At 37.5% G+C, this 15000-nt stretch overlaps 2 protein-coding genes across 2 annotated transcripts; both read left to right on the top strand.

Annotated features, from left to right (window-relative positions):
* The first annotated feature begins 4805 nt into the window (after positions 1-4805).
* Positions 4806-6366, top strand: LOC138030043 (RYamide receptor-like). The gene has a single exon (XM_068877904.1). It carries the CDS (start codon positions 5060-5062, stop codon positions 6017-6019), a length of 960 nt encoding a protein of 319 aa, XP_068734005.1. The 5' UTR covers positions 4806-5059; the 3' UTR covers positions 6020-6366.
* A 2480-nt stretch (positions 6367-8846) lies between these two features.
* On the top strand, positions 8847-9812 carry LOC138030653 (neuropeptide SIFamide receptor-like). The gene has a single exon (XM_068878538.1). The coding sequence runs from the start codon at positions 8847-8849 to the stop codon at positions 9810-9812; it is 966 nt and encodes a 321-aa protein (XP_068734639.1).
* Positions 9813-15000: the final 5188 nt, after the last annotated feature.

The following is a 15000-nucleotide window of genomic DNA, read 5'->3' as shown; positions in this document are numbered from 1 at the left end:
TATAACAGACTCCCTCCGAGGAAAGAGACCTGGGCAAAAGGCGTAAAGACATGTCCCAACCATTGGCCGAAAAACTTACGCACCTGCGGTCAAACCTTACAAAAGAACAAAAAGTAGAAAAGAAAAACGAAAAAAAAGAAAAACATTAAACTTGCCAGAAATTTCTTCTACAGTACCGGAAATCTGACTTCGGATGTTAACGTGATGGGAATGAAGGACCACGAGTTAGACTGATCTTGCCTATAACCTCGGTGTTATTCGATCTGACCTAATTTTATTGGCTTAAGCTCTATGATCGACAATGCCTCTTGCCCCACGCAACGGCACACCTAAGTACTTAAATATGACGGACCTTGAGATAAAATCACATTATGCTTATGTCATAATGTAGGCCTTTATGCGTTTCGAAGAGTTTAATTTATGCAAAATTTGTGAAACGTCGATCTGTCACTTCTTAACCAACAGAAAGTCTCAATCTTACCATTAGCCAATAGGAGAGCGAGGCAAGTTATGAATTTGGTCGCGTCAGATTGAATAAAATTGAAGTTTCTCGCATTTTTATCTCGAGTTCCTCTCGTGTTTTGACTTAATTTTGACCCCCAATAGTTGCAGTTTTTCATGCGTCTGTCCTGTTATTGATCATGAATTTCGTCATAACATTGTCAAAGTGGCTGTGGATGCACGATAGCCGAGTGGATCCGCAGACTACTTTGGCAATGTTATGGCGAAATTCATTGTCAACAACAGGACAGACGCATGAAAAACTGACATCAATTTGTTAAATCGACAAATTTGAGAGTAGACAGAAACTTTTACAAGAGGATATTGAAATAAAAGTGTAGTAGTAATTTCCTTAAGCTATGCTTCTATTTTCATTGTTTTCTAAATGATTGAATTACGACCTTCGCCTCAAGGCGGTACTTGTGCACCTATACACTGCTCACCGTTTCAATTAAGCTGATCAATAGTTTTACAATGAGATGTTTCACGATTTACTGTAATGCAATAACAACATCCTTCAAGCGGATGCAAGGCAAATATGGGCCCATCTTTGAGGTGATAAAATTATGAGTTGAAAAACCCATTACTCGTCGCTCACGTCGGGTGGCACTATTGTTCGAAAGCCATCGATTTAACTCTGCCAATAATTTCCTTTTGAAAGGAGTCAAAGCCAAGATGATATTTTCCTTTTAGCATAAATAAAGCAACACCTGCTTGTACAAAACAAGGAGAAGGTTTAGACGATTGATTAGAACTGGCTAAAACAACTTTCACAACGAAAAAACGCATCCCAGAGCTGCCCCTTCCAGTGGAATCTCACTACATACAAGATTGGAGCAACCGATCTTATCTTCGTTGTTTCGCCTTTAGCATAAATAAAGCAACACTTGCTAGTACAAAAACGAGGAGAAGGTTCAGACGATTAATGAAAGCAACTAGAACAAGTGCTAGTGAACATGAATACAACGATAAACGGATCTGCAAGGTGCTCCGTCCACTGGCATCCCCAAACTGCATTCAAGATTGGATCAACTGCTGCTTACTGCCTTATCTTCGTTGTTTCACTGGTAGGAAATTCCTAAAAAGCTATTTTTTGTTTACAAAACAAAAACTTTAAGGAAACCAATCAACATTTTCATGGTAAGTATGGCCATGTCTGACCTACTTGTTTCGCTTATCTGCATTCCCCTGCAAGTTGTAAACTTGTATCGATACTCCTGGCTCATCCGTGCCGTCCTCGGCAATGCCTTGTGTAAGCTGATTCCTTTCTTATTTGACGCCTCCTACATTGTGTCCGTCCTGAGCCTGATTCTGATAGCAGTGGGTCGATTTGGAGCTGTGGTGTGGCCTCTCCATTCCCCATTGATCAATTTGAAAAGGTGTACTTTTTTCATTCTCGCCACATGGATCGTTGCGATGGCATCCGCCTCACTAGACCTGTTCGCATATAGCCTGGAGAAATACGAAGGGGAAGTATTGTGTGTTTCTCAGTGGGAAGAAGCCTTTGGAGAATCTGTATCATTTACAGACTATGTTCTTGCTTATTACATAGTTTTTGTTTACACACCTATCATCCTATTAATCATAATATACTCCATCATTCTTATCAAGCTCAAGCTACAAAAGACTCCAGGTCAACAATCGACTGATGCTGAAATACAACGCAATAAACGAAACAGAAATGCTTTGAAGTTGGCCATAGCTATATTGTTAGGGCTAATTTTTTGCAAAATTCCCTGGAGTTTTATATATTTAATGTATCTCTATGGCACATTGCCATGTACCTTCTTCCGTCAGTATTTTTACACTTCCTGGTTTCTTGTAATCTCATATTGCGCCGTCAATCCTTGCATCTGTTTCGCATTTTGCAGAAACTACCGTGAAGGCCTCAAGAGACTTCTGAAGTGTTGTTCTGATTCAACGTAAACTCAGTCCTACTCGTATAAAATGGCATTAGAGAAACACTAATGCATTTTTTCTTTTAAAGAAACGATAAATAAGTAACTAAAAAGAGTGGCTGTGGCTATAGAGATGACTTCCTGTGCCAAGTGAAGGAAAAATGTTGCAAACACCAGTATGAAAAAAAATTCAGTTAATCCTGTTTGTTGTACAAGTAAAGTTTTCGTAGACTTTTAAGCAATCTTTGGCTTCTTTTGAAAGGTAAACAGATGGAAATGTACGTAGTTTCGTTGAGACCTCGCTTGTGATCACAACGAATTCACCTCACTCGGAAGTTACTTCACCTGCAACTAAGATAGACTAAAAAACTTTAAAAAGAGGGCTGATTTTATTACAATTAAAGAACCGTGCTTTTCATATTCGTCTCACCGCAAGTGGCTTGTGCGTTTGTATTATGGATTGCGATAAACACTTCGTTTCCAGTTTTTCTTTATCGTTAGGTAAAAAGAAGAATACGCCGGGCAGCTGAAGGCTCAAATATGGAAATTTTTGAAAAGAAGGCATGTTTGTCTATCTCGATGATAAATAAGAAAGGAAAGAAAATTATTATTTTTACACAAGTCAACCAGAAGCTACAAATAATGATTTCAATATAATGTTTACGTTGCTACATTAAAGATAATTGGCCGTTAAACCATAACATCATCGTATTTATACTTGCAAGACAGTTAAATTGAGCTCACAGAGTTTGGTTAAGATCACTGGTCACTATTCAGACACTGTTACACTAAATTGCAGTCAATGTCCGTAATCTTGAAGACTTACACACTTTTGGCCTGGAAATTCAAAAAAGCCTGGTCAAGCCTGGCTTGAATCTTAAGGTCTGGAAGGCCGGACTTTTTTGACCTTCAGATTTCTTGCATTCAAATACAGACTGTATTCACTCACATGAAAAATTATCCAGCATCAAGCTTATTATCATGATTCGAGTATATACTCAGCAATTCGAAAATACCTTTAAATTATTCCTTCCAATTTGAAATAGTTATAAATAGACTATTTTATCCCTATTTTGAAGCTTTATGATGGCTGTCCATTTTAAATAGGTATTAAATAGGTTATTAAAAATTTGTTTGAAAATTTTAATGATTCGAGTATATTCAGCAATTTGAAAATCCCTTTCAAATACTCCTTTCAAGTTCAAACTAGTTTTAAATAGACTTTTTTATTCCTATTTAGGAGATTTATGAATGCCATACATTTGAAATAGATTTCAACTAGACTATTTAATTACCATTTTTGTAAAGAATATTTCACAACCACTTTTTAAATCATCAACTTTTTCGTAGTTGCCTCGTAATTAGTATTTAAATAGCATATTTTAAACTATTTTGAAACATGTGTGGTGTATAAAAAGATTGCAAATACCTATTTGGAACCTATTATTCTGAGAAATAGATTAAAAATAGCTGAACTCATTCTATCAGTGGTCATTAACTAGTGTTTAACTTCTATTTAACTACATTTTAAATACATGGCACTATTTTTCAATTTTCGCAAAATAGGATTAAAATAGAGTATGATGACCTTAAACTAGTGTGCAAATAGTTAAAATAGCATTCAAACAGATTCAAACCAGGTTAAAAATAAGGTTGGTTTGGTAAGGGAAGCGAAGTGTTTTGCGGGTATTGTTAGTATAGTCGTAAATACTCGTTTTCTTTGGCATGTCAGTTTTCTCAGAAATAACAAACAAACAGCGGTGACAAACATCGGATATAAACGCATCATTTAAAATTATCTTTTAATTGACGTTTCGTATGCTTCTGCATACATCTTTTTAGAAGAGATGGTTCATAAATACAAAATTGTTTATACTGGATCACTGACTAACTTATTAACTATGGACTATTCATTTAAGGTCGGTTTTAAGTCTTTGATCAACAGTGTCTCCTTTATTGTACAGTGAGTGTCGGATCGCCCTTTCACTAAAATTTTAAAATGATCGCATTTTAAACTGTGACCAGCTCATGAAACTTGGTCCACAATAGCTCAGGTATGATGACCATGAATTGATGCTTTAAAATGCTCAGTGTTTCCGTCATGCAATCGTCTTTTAGTTTTTCGGATACAAAAATCATTGCAGTCCCAACATATAGCTCTATCTACAATCTTAGCCATTTGTAAGAAGAGAAAGATTTCATGCGACGATTGGTTGAAACCCGCAGACTTTCCTTATTTATTATTTATTATGGCAGTATGGTGTTTGCAACAAGAGAAAATTATTTGCTTTTGGTTTGTAAGTAAAGTATACTGCAGCGAAACGAAGTGTTATATACAAGTCACCGAAGAGCGAAAAACAAACAAGAATACAAAACAAAAAGAAAAAAAACCCAACCAATAGTAATTCCGTCAATAACAGCTTTATCAAACCGGATGTAATAGGAATATGAGCCCACCTTTAACGTTAGCAGATGATTCATTTCGTGTGGATTGTTGCCCATAAGCCATTAATTAAATGCTGTCAATAATTGCTTTCAATTGAATCCAAAGTCAACATGATATTTCAAGACTTTTAGTATATATAAACCAACATCTGCTTGCAGAAGGAGAAGCTTCAGACGATTAATGAGAACAAACAGAACAAGTGCCAGTGAACGTCATGAATACAACAATGAACGGATCCGAGATCTGCTCCTTCCACTGGAATACATACAGGATTGGAGCAACCGTCGCTTACTGCCTTATCTTCGTTGTTTCGCTGGTCGGAAATTCCTGTATAGGAATAATTGTTTACAAAACGAAAACTTTGAGGAAACCAATCAACATTTTCATAGTAAATATGGCCATGTCTGACCTACTTGTTCCGCTTAGCTGCATTCCCCTGCAAGTTGTAAACTTGTATCGATACTCCTGGCTCATCAGTGGCGTCCTCGGCAATGCCTTGTGTAAGCTGATTCCTTTGTTATTTGACGCCTCCTACATTGTGTCCGTCCTGAGCCTGATTCTGATAGCAGTGGGTCGATTTGGAGCTGTGGTGTGGCCTCTCCATTCCCCATTGATCAATTTGAAAAGGTGTACTTTTTTCATTCTCGCCACATGGATCGTTGCGATGGCATCCACCTCACTAGACCTGTTCGCATATAGCCTGGAGAAATATGAAGGGGATGTATTTTGTGTTTCTCAGTGGGAAGAAGCCTTTGGAGAATCTGTATCACTTACTGACTATGCTCTTGCTTATTACATAGTTTTTGTTTACACACCTATCATCCTATTAATCATAATATACTCCATCATTCTTATCAAGCTCAAGCTACAAAAGACTCCAGGTCAACAATCGACTGATGCTGAAATACAACGCAATAAACGAAACAGAAATGCTTTGAAGTTGGCCATAGCTATATTGTTAGGGCTAATTTTTTGCAAAATTCCCTGGAGTTTTATATATTTAATGTATCTCTATGGCACATTGCCATGTACCTTCTTCCGTCAGTATTTTTACACTTCCTGGTTTCTTGTAATCTCATATTGCGCCGTCAATCCTTGCATCTGTTTCGCATTTTGCAGAAACTACCGTGAAGGCCTCAAGAGACTTCTGAAGTGTTGTTCTGATTCAACGTAAACTCAGTCCTACTCGTATAAAATGGCATTAGAGAAACACTAATGCATTTTTTCTTTTAAAGAAACGATAACTAAGTAACTAAAAAGAGTGGCTGTGGCTATAGAGATGACTTCCTGTGCCAAGTGAAGGAAAAATGTTGCAAACACCAGTATGAAAAAAAATTCATTTAATCCTGTTTGTTGTACAAGTAAAGTTTTCGTAGACTTTTAAGCAATCTTTGGCTTTTTTTGAAAGGTAAACAGATGGAAATGTACGTAGTTTCGTTGAGACCTCGCTTGTGATCACAACGAATTCAGCTCACTCGGAAGTTACTTCACCTGCAACTAAGATAGACTAAAAAACTTTAAAAAGAGGGCTGATTTTATTACAATTAAAGAACCGTGCTTTTCATATTCGTCTCACCGCAAGTGGCTTGTGCGTTTGTATTATGGATTGCGATAAACACTTCGTTTCCAGTTTTTCTTTGTCGTTAGGTAAAAAGAAGAATACGCCGGGCAGCTGAAGGCTCAAATATGGAAATTTATGAAAAGAAGGCATGTTTGTCTATCTCGATGATAAATAAGAAAGGAAAGAAAATTATTATTTTTACACAAGTCAACCAGAAGCTTCAAATAATGATTTCAAGTAGATGATTTCTCTGAACGACTTTCGGAAGCGAAAACACTTGTTTTCGTGATCAAAGAAAGGTTAACTTGAATTTCTAACCAGGCTAGTCTTAAATAGTACTCTCATTAGCCTTAATAATATTTCACGACCTTACTGGATAACTAATTCCGTGACCAAGATGTGAAGCAAAATATTTTGGCAAATTAATAACAACACCGATATCAAACTTTAAGCTAAGTTTCATGGACATTGGACAAATGCTTTCCTTCAAATAAAAATATGCATAATTATTAGGTTGGTCAAGCCTTAATACACTTGACCTCCTGTTGGGAATGTCAAAGGCTAGAACTCTGAGAGATCTACATGGAGTTTATTACGAACACAGAGGATGACCATCTCCTAGTTGACTGGACACTGACTCCATTGGTAGAGCACTACAATGGTATTACAGAGGTCATAGGTTCGAAGTAACTGAGTGCATAAATAAAGATTTTAAATTCGGTTTCCGATTCCTCTGGAGTCCACGGGTTCTTTCGTTTTTTTTCAGAGAATAAGCTCTGGCCGCGTTAGTGCGAAATACACAAAGTAGGAGTGAAGTAATGATCTGTTTTTGTAGAGATACTGCGCACAAAAATTGGAAGTCCATGATTCGTGAACTTCCTAGTTCGATACAAGCCGCTAAAGAATCCCGGCCTCTCGAGCAGAGAATGCTGAGCCGATGTAAAATAACTGGTTGGAGCGAAGTACCTATTACTTTATGATGACCCAGAAACGAGTATCTTACTTCACCTCCTAGACAATTGTAGTACTTTACCGGAAACGCCACCGTTTAGTGAACTTTAAACTGAAAATTAGCCAAGGTAAGGGCTATTTGTCGGCTCGTGTTTTTGTAGGTGGGATTTTCCTACGAAAACGTAAATTCCAATTTTTTTATGATTCCGAATTTTCTTAACAGCTACAAATTAATTTAGCACTGAGCTGGGACGTGATCAACCCTTCTGCTGCACCTTATTCAATCAATCAAACAATCAATCAATCAATCAATCAATAAATCAACTTTATTTAACGAGGGTAACATGGGACAGTTTTTCAACTGAATAACTAGTGGCCCACAGGTATACAGGTGTACCTTAGGGTTTAACATAAATAACAATAATCGCCGCTTATTTCGTGTCGAATCGTTCGTCTGTGCAGGCCATTAATTAAACTTCAACTGTGAATATTTTTCCTTTGTAACGAGTGAAGAACCTAGAGGGGGTTTCACTTTTAGCATAAATAAAGCAACACCTTTTTGAAGAAAATCAAGGATAAGGTGCAGACGATAAGCCAGTACAACTAGAACTAGTGCCAGTGAACATGGATACAACGATAAACGGATCCATGAGTTGCTCCTTCCTCAGGAATCCTACTGCATACAATATTTGTGCTAAGGTCGGTTATTGCCTTATCTTAGTTGTTTACTTTCAGTTGTCTCAGTGTATGTGGACCCGTTCCTTGAAATTTGATCATTTGTTTGGACAATGTCATCAGGATACACGGCATTGAGAAAAAAGACTATTCATTTACACCTGCTCACTGCTCTCTTGTCACTAACGGTAGTTTTTCTTTTTTTGGTAGGTTGTGAGCTAAAATTAATGTGTTTGTATGTAATGCGGCGTAATAAATGTTTTTTTAAGTCCGTTTGTAAATGGCTAATGGCCAAGTGAATTATAAAACAGTTTTTGTATTCAGTCTTCAACTGTTATAATTTGTTTTAATGTAAGCGAAGTGTTTTCTAGGTATTGTTTGCATTGTCGTGAATACTTTTTTTTTTTGGCATCAGTTTTCTCAGAAATAAAGCACAAACAGCGGTGACAAAATGAAGAGCGAAAAACAAATAAGAATACAAAACAAAAAACAAAACAACCAAACAGTAATTCCGTCAATAAAAGCTTTAGCAAACCGGATGTAGTAGGAATATGAGCCCACCTTTGACTTTGGCAGAGGCTGATAACATATTAATGAGGTAAAACATCTGATAACCGGCACCGTTCATTTCGAGTGGATTGTTGTCCGTAAGCCATTAATAAATTATGTCTCTAATTGCCTTCTGTAGGGAATCCAAAGTCAAGATAATATTTTAAGACATTTAGAATAAATAAACCAACATCTGCTTGGAGAAAAACAAGGAGAAGCTTCAGACGATTAATGAGAACAACTAGAACAAGTGCCATTGAACATCATGAATACAACAATAAACGGATCCGAGTTCTGCCAGGTTCACTGGAATCCCACTGCATACAAGATTGGAGCAATCGTCGCTTACTGCCTTATCTTCGTTGTTTCGCTGGTCGGAAATTCCTGTATAGGAATAATTGTTTACAAAACGAGAACTTTAAGGAAACCAATCAACATTTTCATAGTCAATATGGCCATGTCTGACCTACTTGTTCCGCTTATCTGCATTCCCCTGCAAGTTGTAAACTTGTATCGATACCCCTGGCTCATCAGTGGCGTCCTCGGCAATGCCTTGTATAAGCTGATTCCTGTCTTATTTGAGGTGTCCTTCATTTTGTCCGTCTTGAGCCTGATTCTGATAGCAATGGATGGATTTGGAACTGTGGTGTGGCCCTTCCATTCCCCATTGATCAATTTGAAAAGGTGTACTTTTTTCATTCTTGCCACATGGATCGTTGCAATGGCATCCACCTCACTTGTCCTGTTCGCATATAACCTGGAGAAATACGAAGGGGAAGTATTTTGTGTTTCTAAGTGGGAAGAAACCTTTGGAGAGTACGTATCATTTACTGTCTTTGTTCTTGCCCATTACGTAGCCTTTCTTTACTCTCCAGTCATTCTTTTAACCTTAATATACTCCATCATCCTTATTAAGCTCAAGTTACAAAAGATTCCAGGTCAAGAATCGACTGTTGCTGAAATACAACGCAAGAAACGAAACACAAACGCGTTGAAGTTGGCCATAGCTATTGTGCTGGGGTTGATATTTTTCAGATTGCCTTGGAGTATTATATATATTGATAAATATCTCTATAGAACATTGTTATGTGGAATCTTCTCGTATGGGGAGGTTGGCTGGTTTCTTGTAATGTTATATTGCGTCGTCAATCCTTGCATCTGTTTCGCGTTTTGCAGAAACTACCGTGAAGGCCTCAAAAGACTTCTCAAGTGTTCTTCTGATGCATCGTAAACTCAATCCTACTCGTATACAATGGCATTACATTTGCAGAAACAACAATTAAGCAAAAAGAGTGGTTGTTGCTCTAGAAACGACTTCCCTTGCTAAGTGAAACAAAAACGTTGAGAAGACACCAATATGAAAAAAGTATATTCATTGCTGATTGTGTTTCAATTAAAGACCCTTGCTTTTCACATTCGCCATCTGCAACTGCATGGCTAATGCATTTGTATCGTGGATTGCGATAAAAGTTTCGTTTCTAGTTTTTCCTTGCCGTTACGTTAAAAAAAAAAAGAATACGCCGGGGACTATTAAAAAACTGAGGGGTATGAAATTATAATTCAGTCACACGCCAAATAATTCAGTAAAAGGCAAGCTGGTTTTGTGTATCTGACAATGCTACAATGTAGGTATCAAATAACTACTTAAAGTACGAATATATTCAGCTTTAGGAAAACCAATAGCCCTTAGGAAAATTTCAGTTTTTTTGTCACACCGTATTGATTCGACTATCTCAAGTGTCTAAACTGAATCACTAACGTACTCAAGGAAGTAGCGAGAGTCAACGTTTCAAAATGTTTTCGAAAGAAACTGCCTATTATCTAGGTCCACCTGGCAATTCAAAGAGCCTTATCATATGTTAATTTGCCACAGGATAGTTATAGAGAAGCTTCTTAGTAAGTAAACTTTTCAAACTCAATTATCGACAAAGTTCCCATAAATTGAAGTTAAAAAAGGCCGTAACCGTTTCCTCAGAGTTAAGTCGATTAAACTGAAAGAAGATTGCAAAGTAACCAAGATGCTGATTAAGACATTGACTATACTCAGTCGTTTGAAAGCCGTCAGCTTAGATGCTATGTTACATGAACTGGACAAGTGGCCGCACGACTGCAACTTTGATAGTCATCAGCTGTTATAATTAGAACGCATCGGTACACAGCTAAGGGTCGATAAAATAATCCCTTTCATGGTCTAGTTCGAAAACTGCATTCAGTTCTTTCGACAAATCATCCGAACAAAAATAAAGAGACCATTGTTCTACGTGGTGTTCAGTTTTTCTGCCATGCCCTTTTACAGAGTATAAAACAATATAAAATTTTCGCAGAAATATCCATGGATTGCATTACAAAATAAACCGTTTTATAACTTGATAGGAAAACGAAGCTGATCCATTTGTTTGGACTTTGCATGATATTTCAAGGTATGTCCATTTTTATAATTGTGTTCCATGAGAATGCAAGTCCTGATAATGTGAATAAGAGTACGAAAAATATCTGCACGGAAGCTCATAGGGAATAAAATCTTAACAAACTAGGTAACGGGAATACGAAATTTCTAAACTGAGAATATTCAGCTTATGACCACCCGAGACGACTGTCTTTAAAATTTATGATGCTATATAAATGCAACACCAATTTCGGAAATTTATGAAAGGAAGGCATATTTGTCAATCACGATAATTAAATGCGATTGAAACAAAAGATGAATTATCCTTTATACACAAGTCAATCAGAATCGATTTAACAAATTGATGTCAGTTTTTAATGCGTCTGTCCTGTTATTGATCACGAAAAGTCCTAATATTGACAATGAATTTCGTCATAAGATTGCCAAAGTAGTGTGCGCATCCACTCGGCTATCGCCTCCTGGATGCGCCCTTGTTGCATGAAAAAGGGGCATTCTATTGGTTTTTTACAATAAGAAAAAGCCAGAGGGGTCAAAATTAAGTCAAAGCACGAGAAGAACGCGAGACAAAAATGCGAGAAACTTCAATTTTCTTCAATCTGAGGCGACCAAATTCATTACTTGCCTCGCTCTCTTATTAGCTAATGGCAAACGGAGACTTTCTATTGGTTAAAAAGTGACAGATCGACGTTTCACAAAATGTTGCATAAATTAAACTCTTCGGAACTCATAAAACGTCAACTTATGTGTCTGTCCACTTATTGACAATAAAAATTAGCTAATGAGCGCGCGAGAATTTTGCAGTCATTGTAAGAAATCAAATAGAAGATTTCTCCCAACGACTTTCGGGATCGCAAACAGTTTTTTTCGCGATCAAACGGCTAGTTTTAGAAACGATCATTTTTCGATAATATTCTTATCAGTCTAAGGAATATGCTTACGACATTACTAGATAATTAATTCATTGGTGAACCAATGAGTCGATCCCCTTTAGAAACTCTCATAAGCTGGGCGCCTAAAGCGTGAATGTCGCTCAAAATGTCAGGATTTTATGATGCTCCCGTTGGAAATGTCAAAGGCTAGAACTAACTAATATGGAGTTTTTAATGGACTCACAAAATGACCATCTCCTAATTGGCTGGGCAACTCCATTGGTAGAGCACTGGACTGGTATCACAGAGTACATATTTTGGAAGCTACTGCTAAGTAAGGTTCATAATTGCGAAAACGTTTATTTTTCGTTGTGGCTTCTTATTAACTGCGATTGTGAATGACAGCTGCCATTCACTTTGTCAACATCTGTCATTCAACAACCCATTGTTGATACATATTCAGCGAATCAAGAATCCAGCCATCTGCTGGGCATCCAATTTATCATCCTTCACTGCTTATAAACTCTTACAACTTAAAAAAATTAATTATTTATGTGCTCTGCTGCATTCAAGCGAAAGGAAATATATAAAGGCCGTCAAGAAATAGGCAGCACGATCGTAACTTATATTGCACTTATATTGCACTTTTTCATTGGCTTTGGCTTAACTGGGTTTTTAGTTTGCTCAAAATCGCGCAGCTATTTTTGTTAAGGTGCATTATGTAAAAGATGCTCTGTGTAAAAGATGCTCTGTGGTGTTCCCGAGCACTGTAACAACGGCGACAGGAAGTCAAATGAAAAGAGAATCATCGGATGGGTGGCATTTCTCATAAATTTTCCTTGATAACCTTGATTGGAAACTTCAGTCTTAATTTGAAGAGCTAAGAAATTTACAAAACGAAATTATATTACTTCTTGTTTTGACTCAAAACCGTATAAACCTGCAACGAAATCTCAACTCCACAGTTCGCGTTATATCATTGAAATATCTTCAGTTGGTTTAATTTTACCCAAGGGCTTAAGTAGCTTAAGTTGGCTTCTTTTTCATTTGCTAGGACTGCCAAATCTACTGTGATGATCATCAAAGTGCTTGCTTAGAGTCATCGCAATATGCATTCAAAACTGAGATATGACTTTCACATGTTTCGTAATCATAATTTGTTTTACCAACAAGACACGTTCACGTGGGATGCGCTGGCAGTTATGCTTTTGACTCATAAGCGAATTCGTTTCAAATGCAGCTGGTCATTGAACCACGCCAAGAGCCACAGGACAAATACAAATCTCTCCAGAGACGGTTAGAGCGGATGAAATATGTGAATCTCTTCCTGCGCTTCCCAATCAAATGACAGCTGTCAAATAAAAAAGTTCAAAGCCGTAGCGCGTAGCCTTAACGTTCTCCGATACAGCCCCACCACACAAACCTGTCGTCGCGCCCAGCAAGCTTGCAGGAAGAATGTTTACCAGCCATGCATGGCCTGTTGACATATTTTCCAGGAAACACTGCGGAACTCGACCGCACTCGCTAAAGAAAGTAGTTACCATCCAGAATATTTCCTTTTCCGCAATAAAAGCTACGCTATGGAGCCACTGTTTGAAAGAACCCCTACTAGCAAGGGATTGTCAATTCATACATTTTCCAGCCACTGAGCGAAGAAACGCCTTGCGAGCGGATATTTTGTGTTTTTGCTGTGTTGAACACTCTTGAAAGCTTTTCAATATGAGGTATTTTAAAAATTCTATCTTGTATACTAACGTTATCTTACGAAAATTTTGTTTTAAAGACAGCGACCTCTGCAGCTTTTGTGAGACGGAGACTGAGGCATTACACCTTTTTATGTTCCTGAGTAATTATTCAAGGGTTTTTTTCGTCCAAATTCGCGATATATTGGCTCTCCTTAATAATGAATGATGTTCAGGATGTTGTGGTGGGAATAATTTCCTCTCCAAACACTTCAGAGCCACTTGTAAATCTCAGTTATATGTCTTTCTTTCTATTATCATCGGTAAATTACATTTATGGGACTGAAGACGAGATCACCTTGCTTCCTAACATCAATGAAATTAAGGTCAGACTCACTATTCAGTATGAAATTGAACGCTATGAAGTGAAAAAATAATAGCGGAGCTCTGCGCGCGCACCACTGTCAAGAAAATATGGTAACCCATCGATGAGAGAAACTTTTGTTTTATAGCCGTGATGTCATCGATCCTCCGTACGTACGTACGTACGTCCACCGATCCATGTATGCCAATGTGACCAGTATCATGCTAGTTTACAGCATAAATCTTTGATATTGGACATACATGTTTCGATCAATTGACACCTGCCAAAACAAGGTATCACGTGACCAAATCGTGGGCTACAGACCAGAGCTCACCGAGGTTAGCTGTTTTTTTTTTTTAACTTGACCGCTGACCAGGTACTGGTTTTCGATTGGATTGCAGGCTCAACCCAGGTTAACTCACGTAAACATAAGCGAAGATTCATTTTTCGCGCGCTTTCTATGGCTCGACGCGGCTACACGGCCATATTACATCAACTATAGTTCTTACACAGTCAACGCTTTTCGTGTTCAAGTGGAAAACGGTTTGGAAGATGTTTGCTTTCTGCATTTTTCGCTGGTTTCAATCCAGTTTGACATATTATGATATCTGTGGTCCACACTTGTGGCTACGCAGTTATTCAAGTCAATCATGGGAGGGATATGAACTTAAACCTGAGTGTTTACTTTTAATTTGCCTAGAGCTGCTTTTTCTCTGTATTTCAAAATTTGGCACATCTTTAGAAACTCTGATAAGGTTACATGATTACTGGAGGACCTATGTCTAGAACAGCGAAAGAGAACGAGAACGACAAAACAGAATACCAGTAATAGCTCATACTTAGAGAAGGAAGTTACTCCGTTACTCCACAAATTCTTTCCTTGGGCATTAAACCATTTGTTATTTTAAAAAAGTGGTTTAATCGGTTCTTCCTGTGTTCAAGAATGAAAATCGAATCTTTATTGTCAATTGGAATTAAATAACAATTTTGTGTTCTCTTTTGGACATAGACTAAAAAAAGTTGATTTGTTTGTTTGTTTCGCTCTAAAATCCGAGAGAACAAGTGCTTTTTTAATCCGTTTGCCCAACTCTTTCCGG

Source organism: Montipora capricornis, chromosome 13 (assembly GCF_036669925.1).
Source record: "Montipora capricornis isolate CH-2021 chromosome 13, ASM3666992v2, whole genome shotgun sequence".
In the NCBI taxonomy this organism is placed as follows: domain Eukaryota; kingdom Metazoa; phylum Cnidaria; class Anthozoa; order Scleractinia; family Acroporidae; genus Montipora; species Montipora capricornis.
The sequence above is the reverse complement of the archived record's forward strand: the minus strand, read 5'-3'. Positions and strand labels throughout refer to the sequence as shown.

Bases quoted from the DNA above. Each gene is read 5' to 3' on its own strand.
- LOC138030043 (XM_068877904.1), top strand. From the start codon at position 5,060: ATGAATACAACAATGAACGGATCCGAGATCTGCTCCTTCCACTGGAAT.
- LOC138030653 (XM_068878538.1), top strand. From the start codon at position 8,847: ATGAATACAACAATAAACGGATCCGAGTTCTGCCAGGTTCACTGGAAT.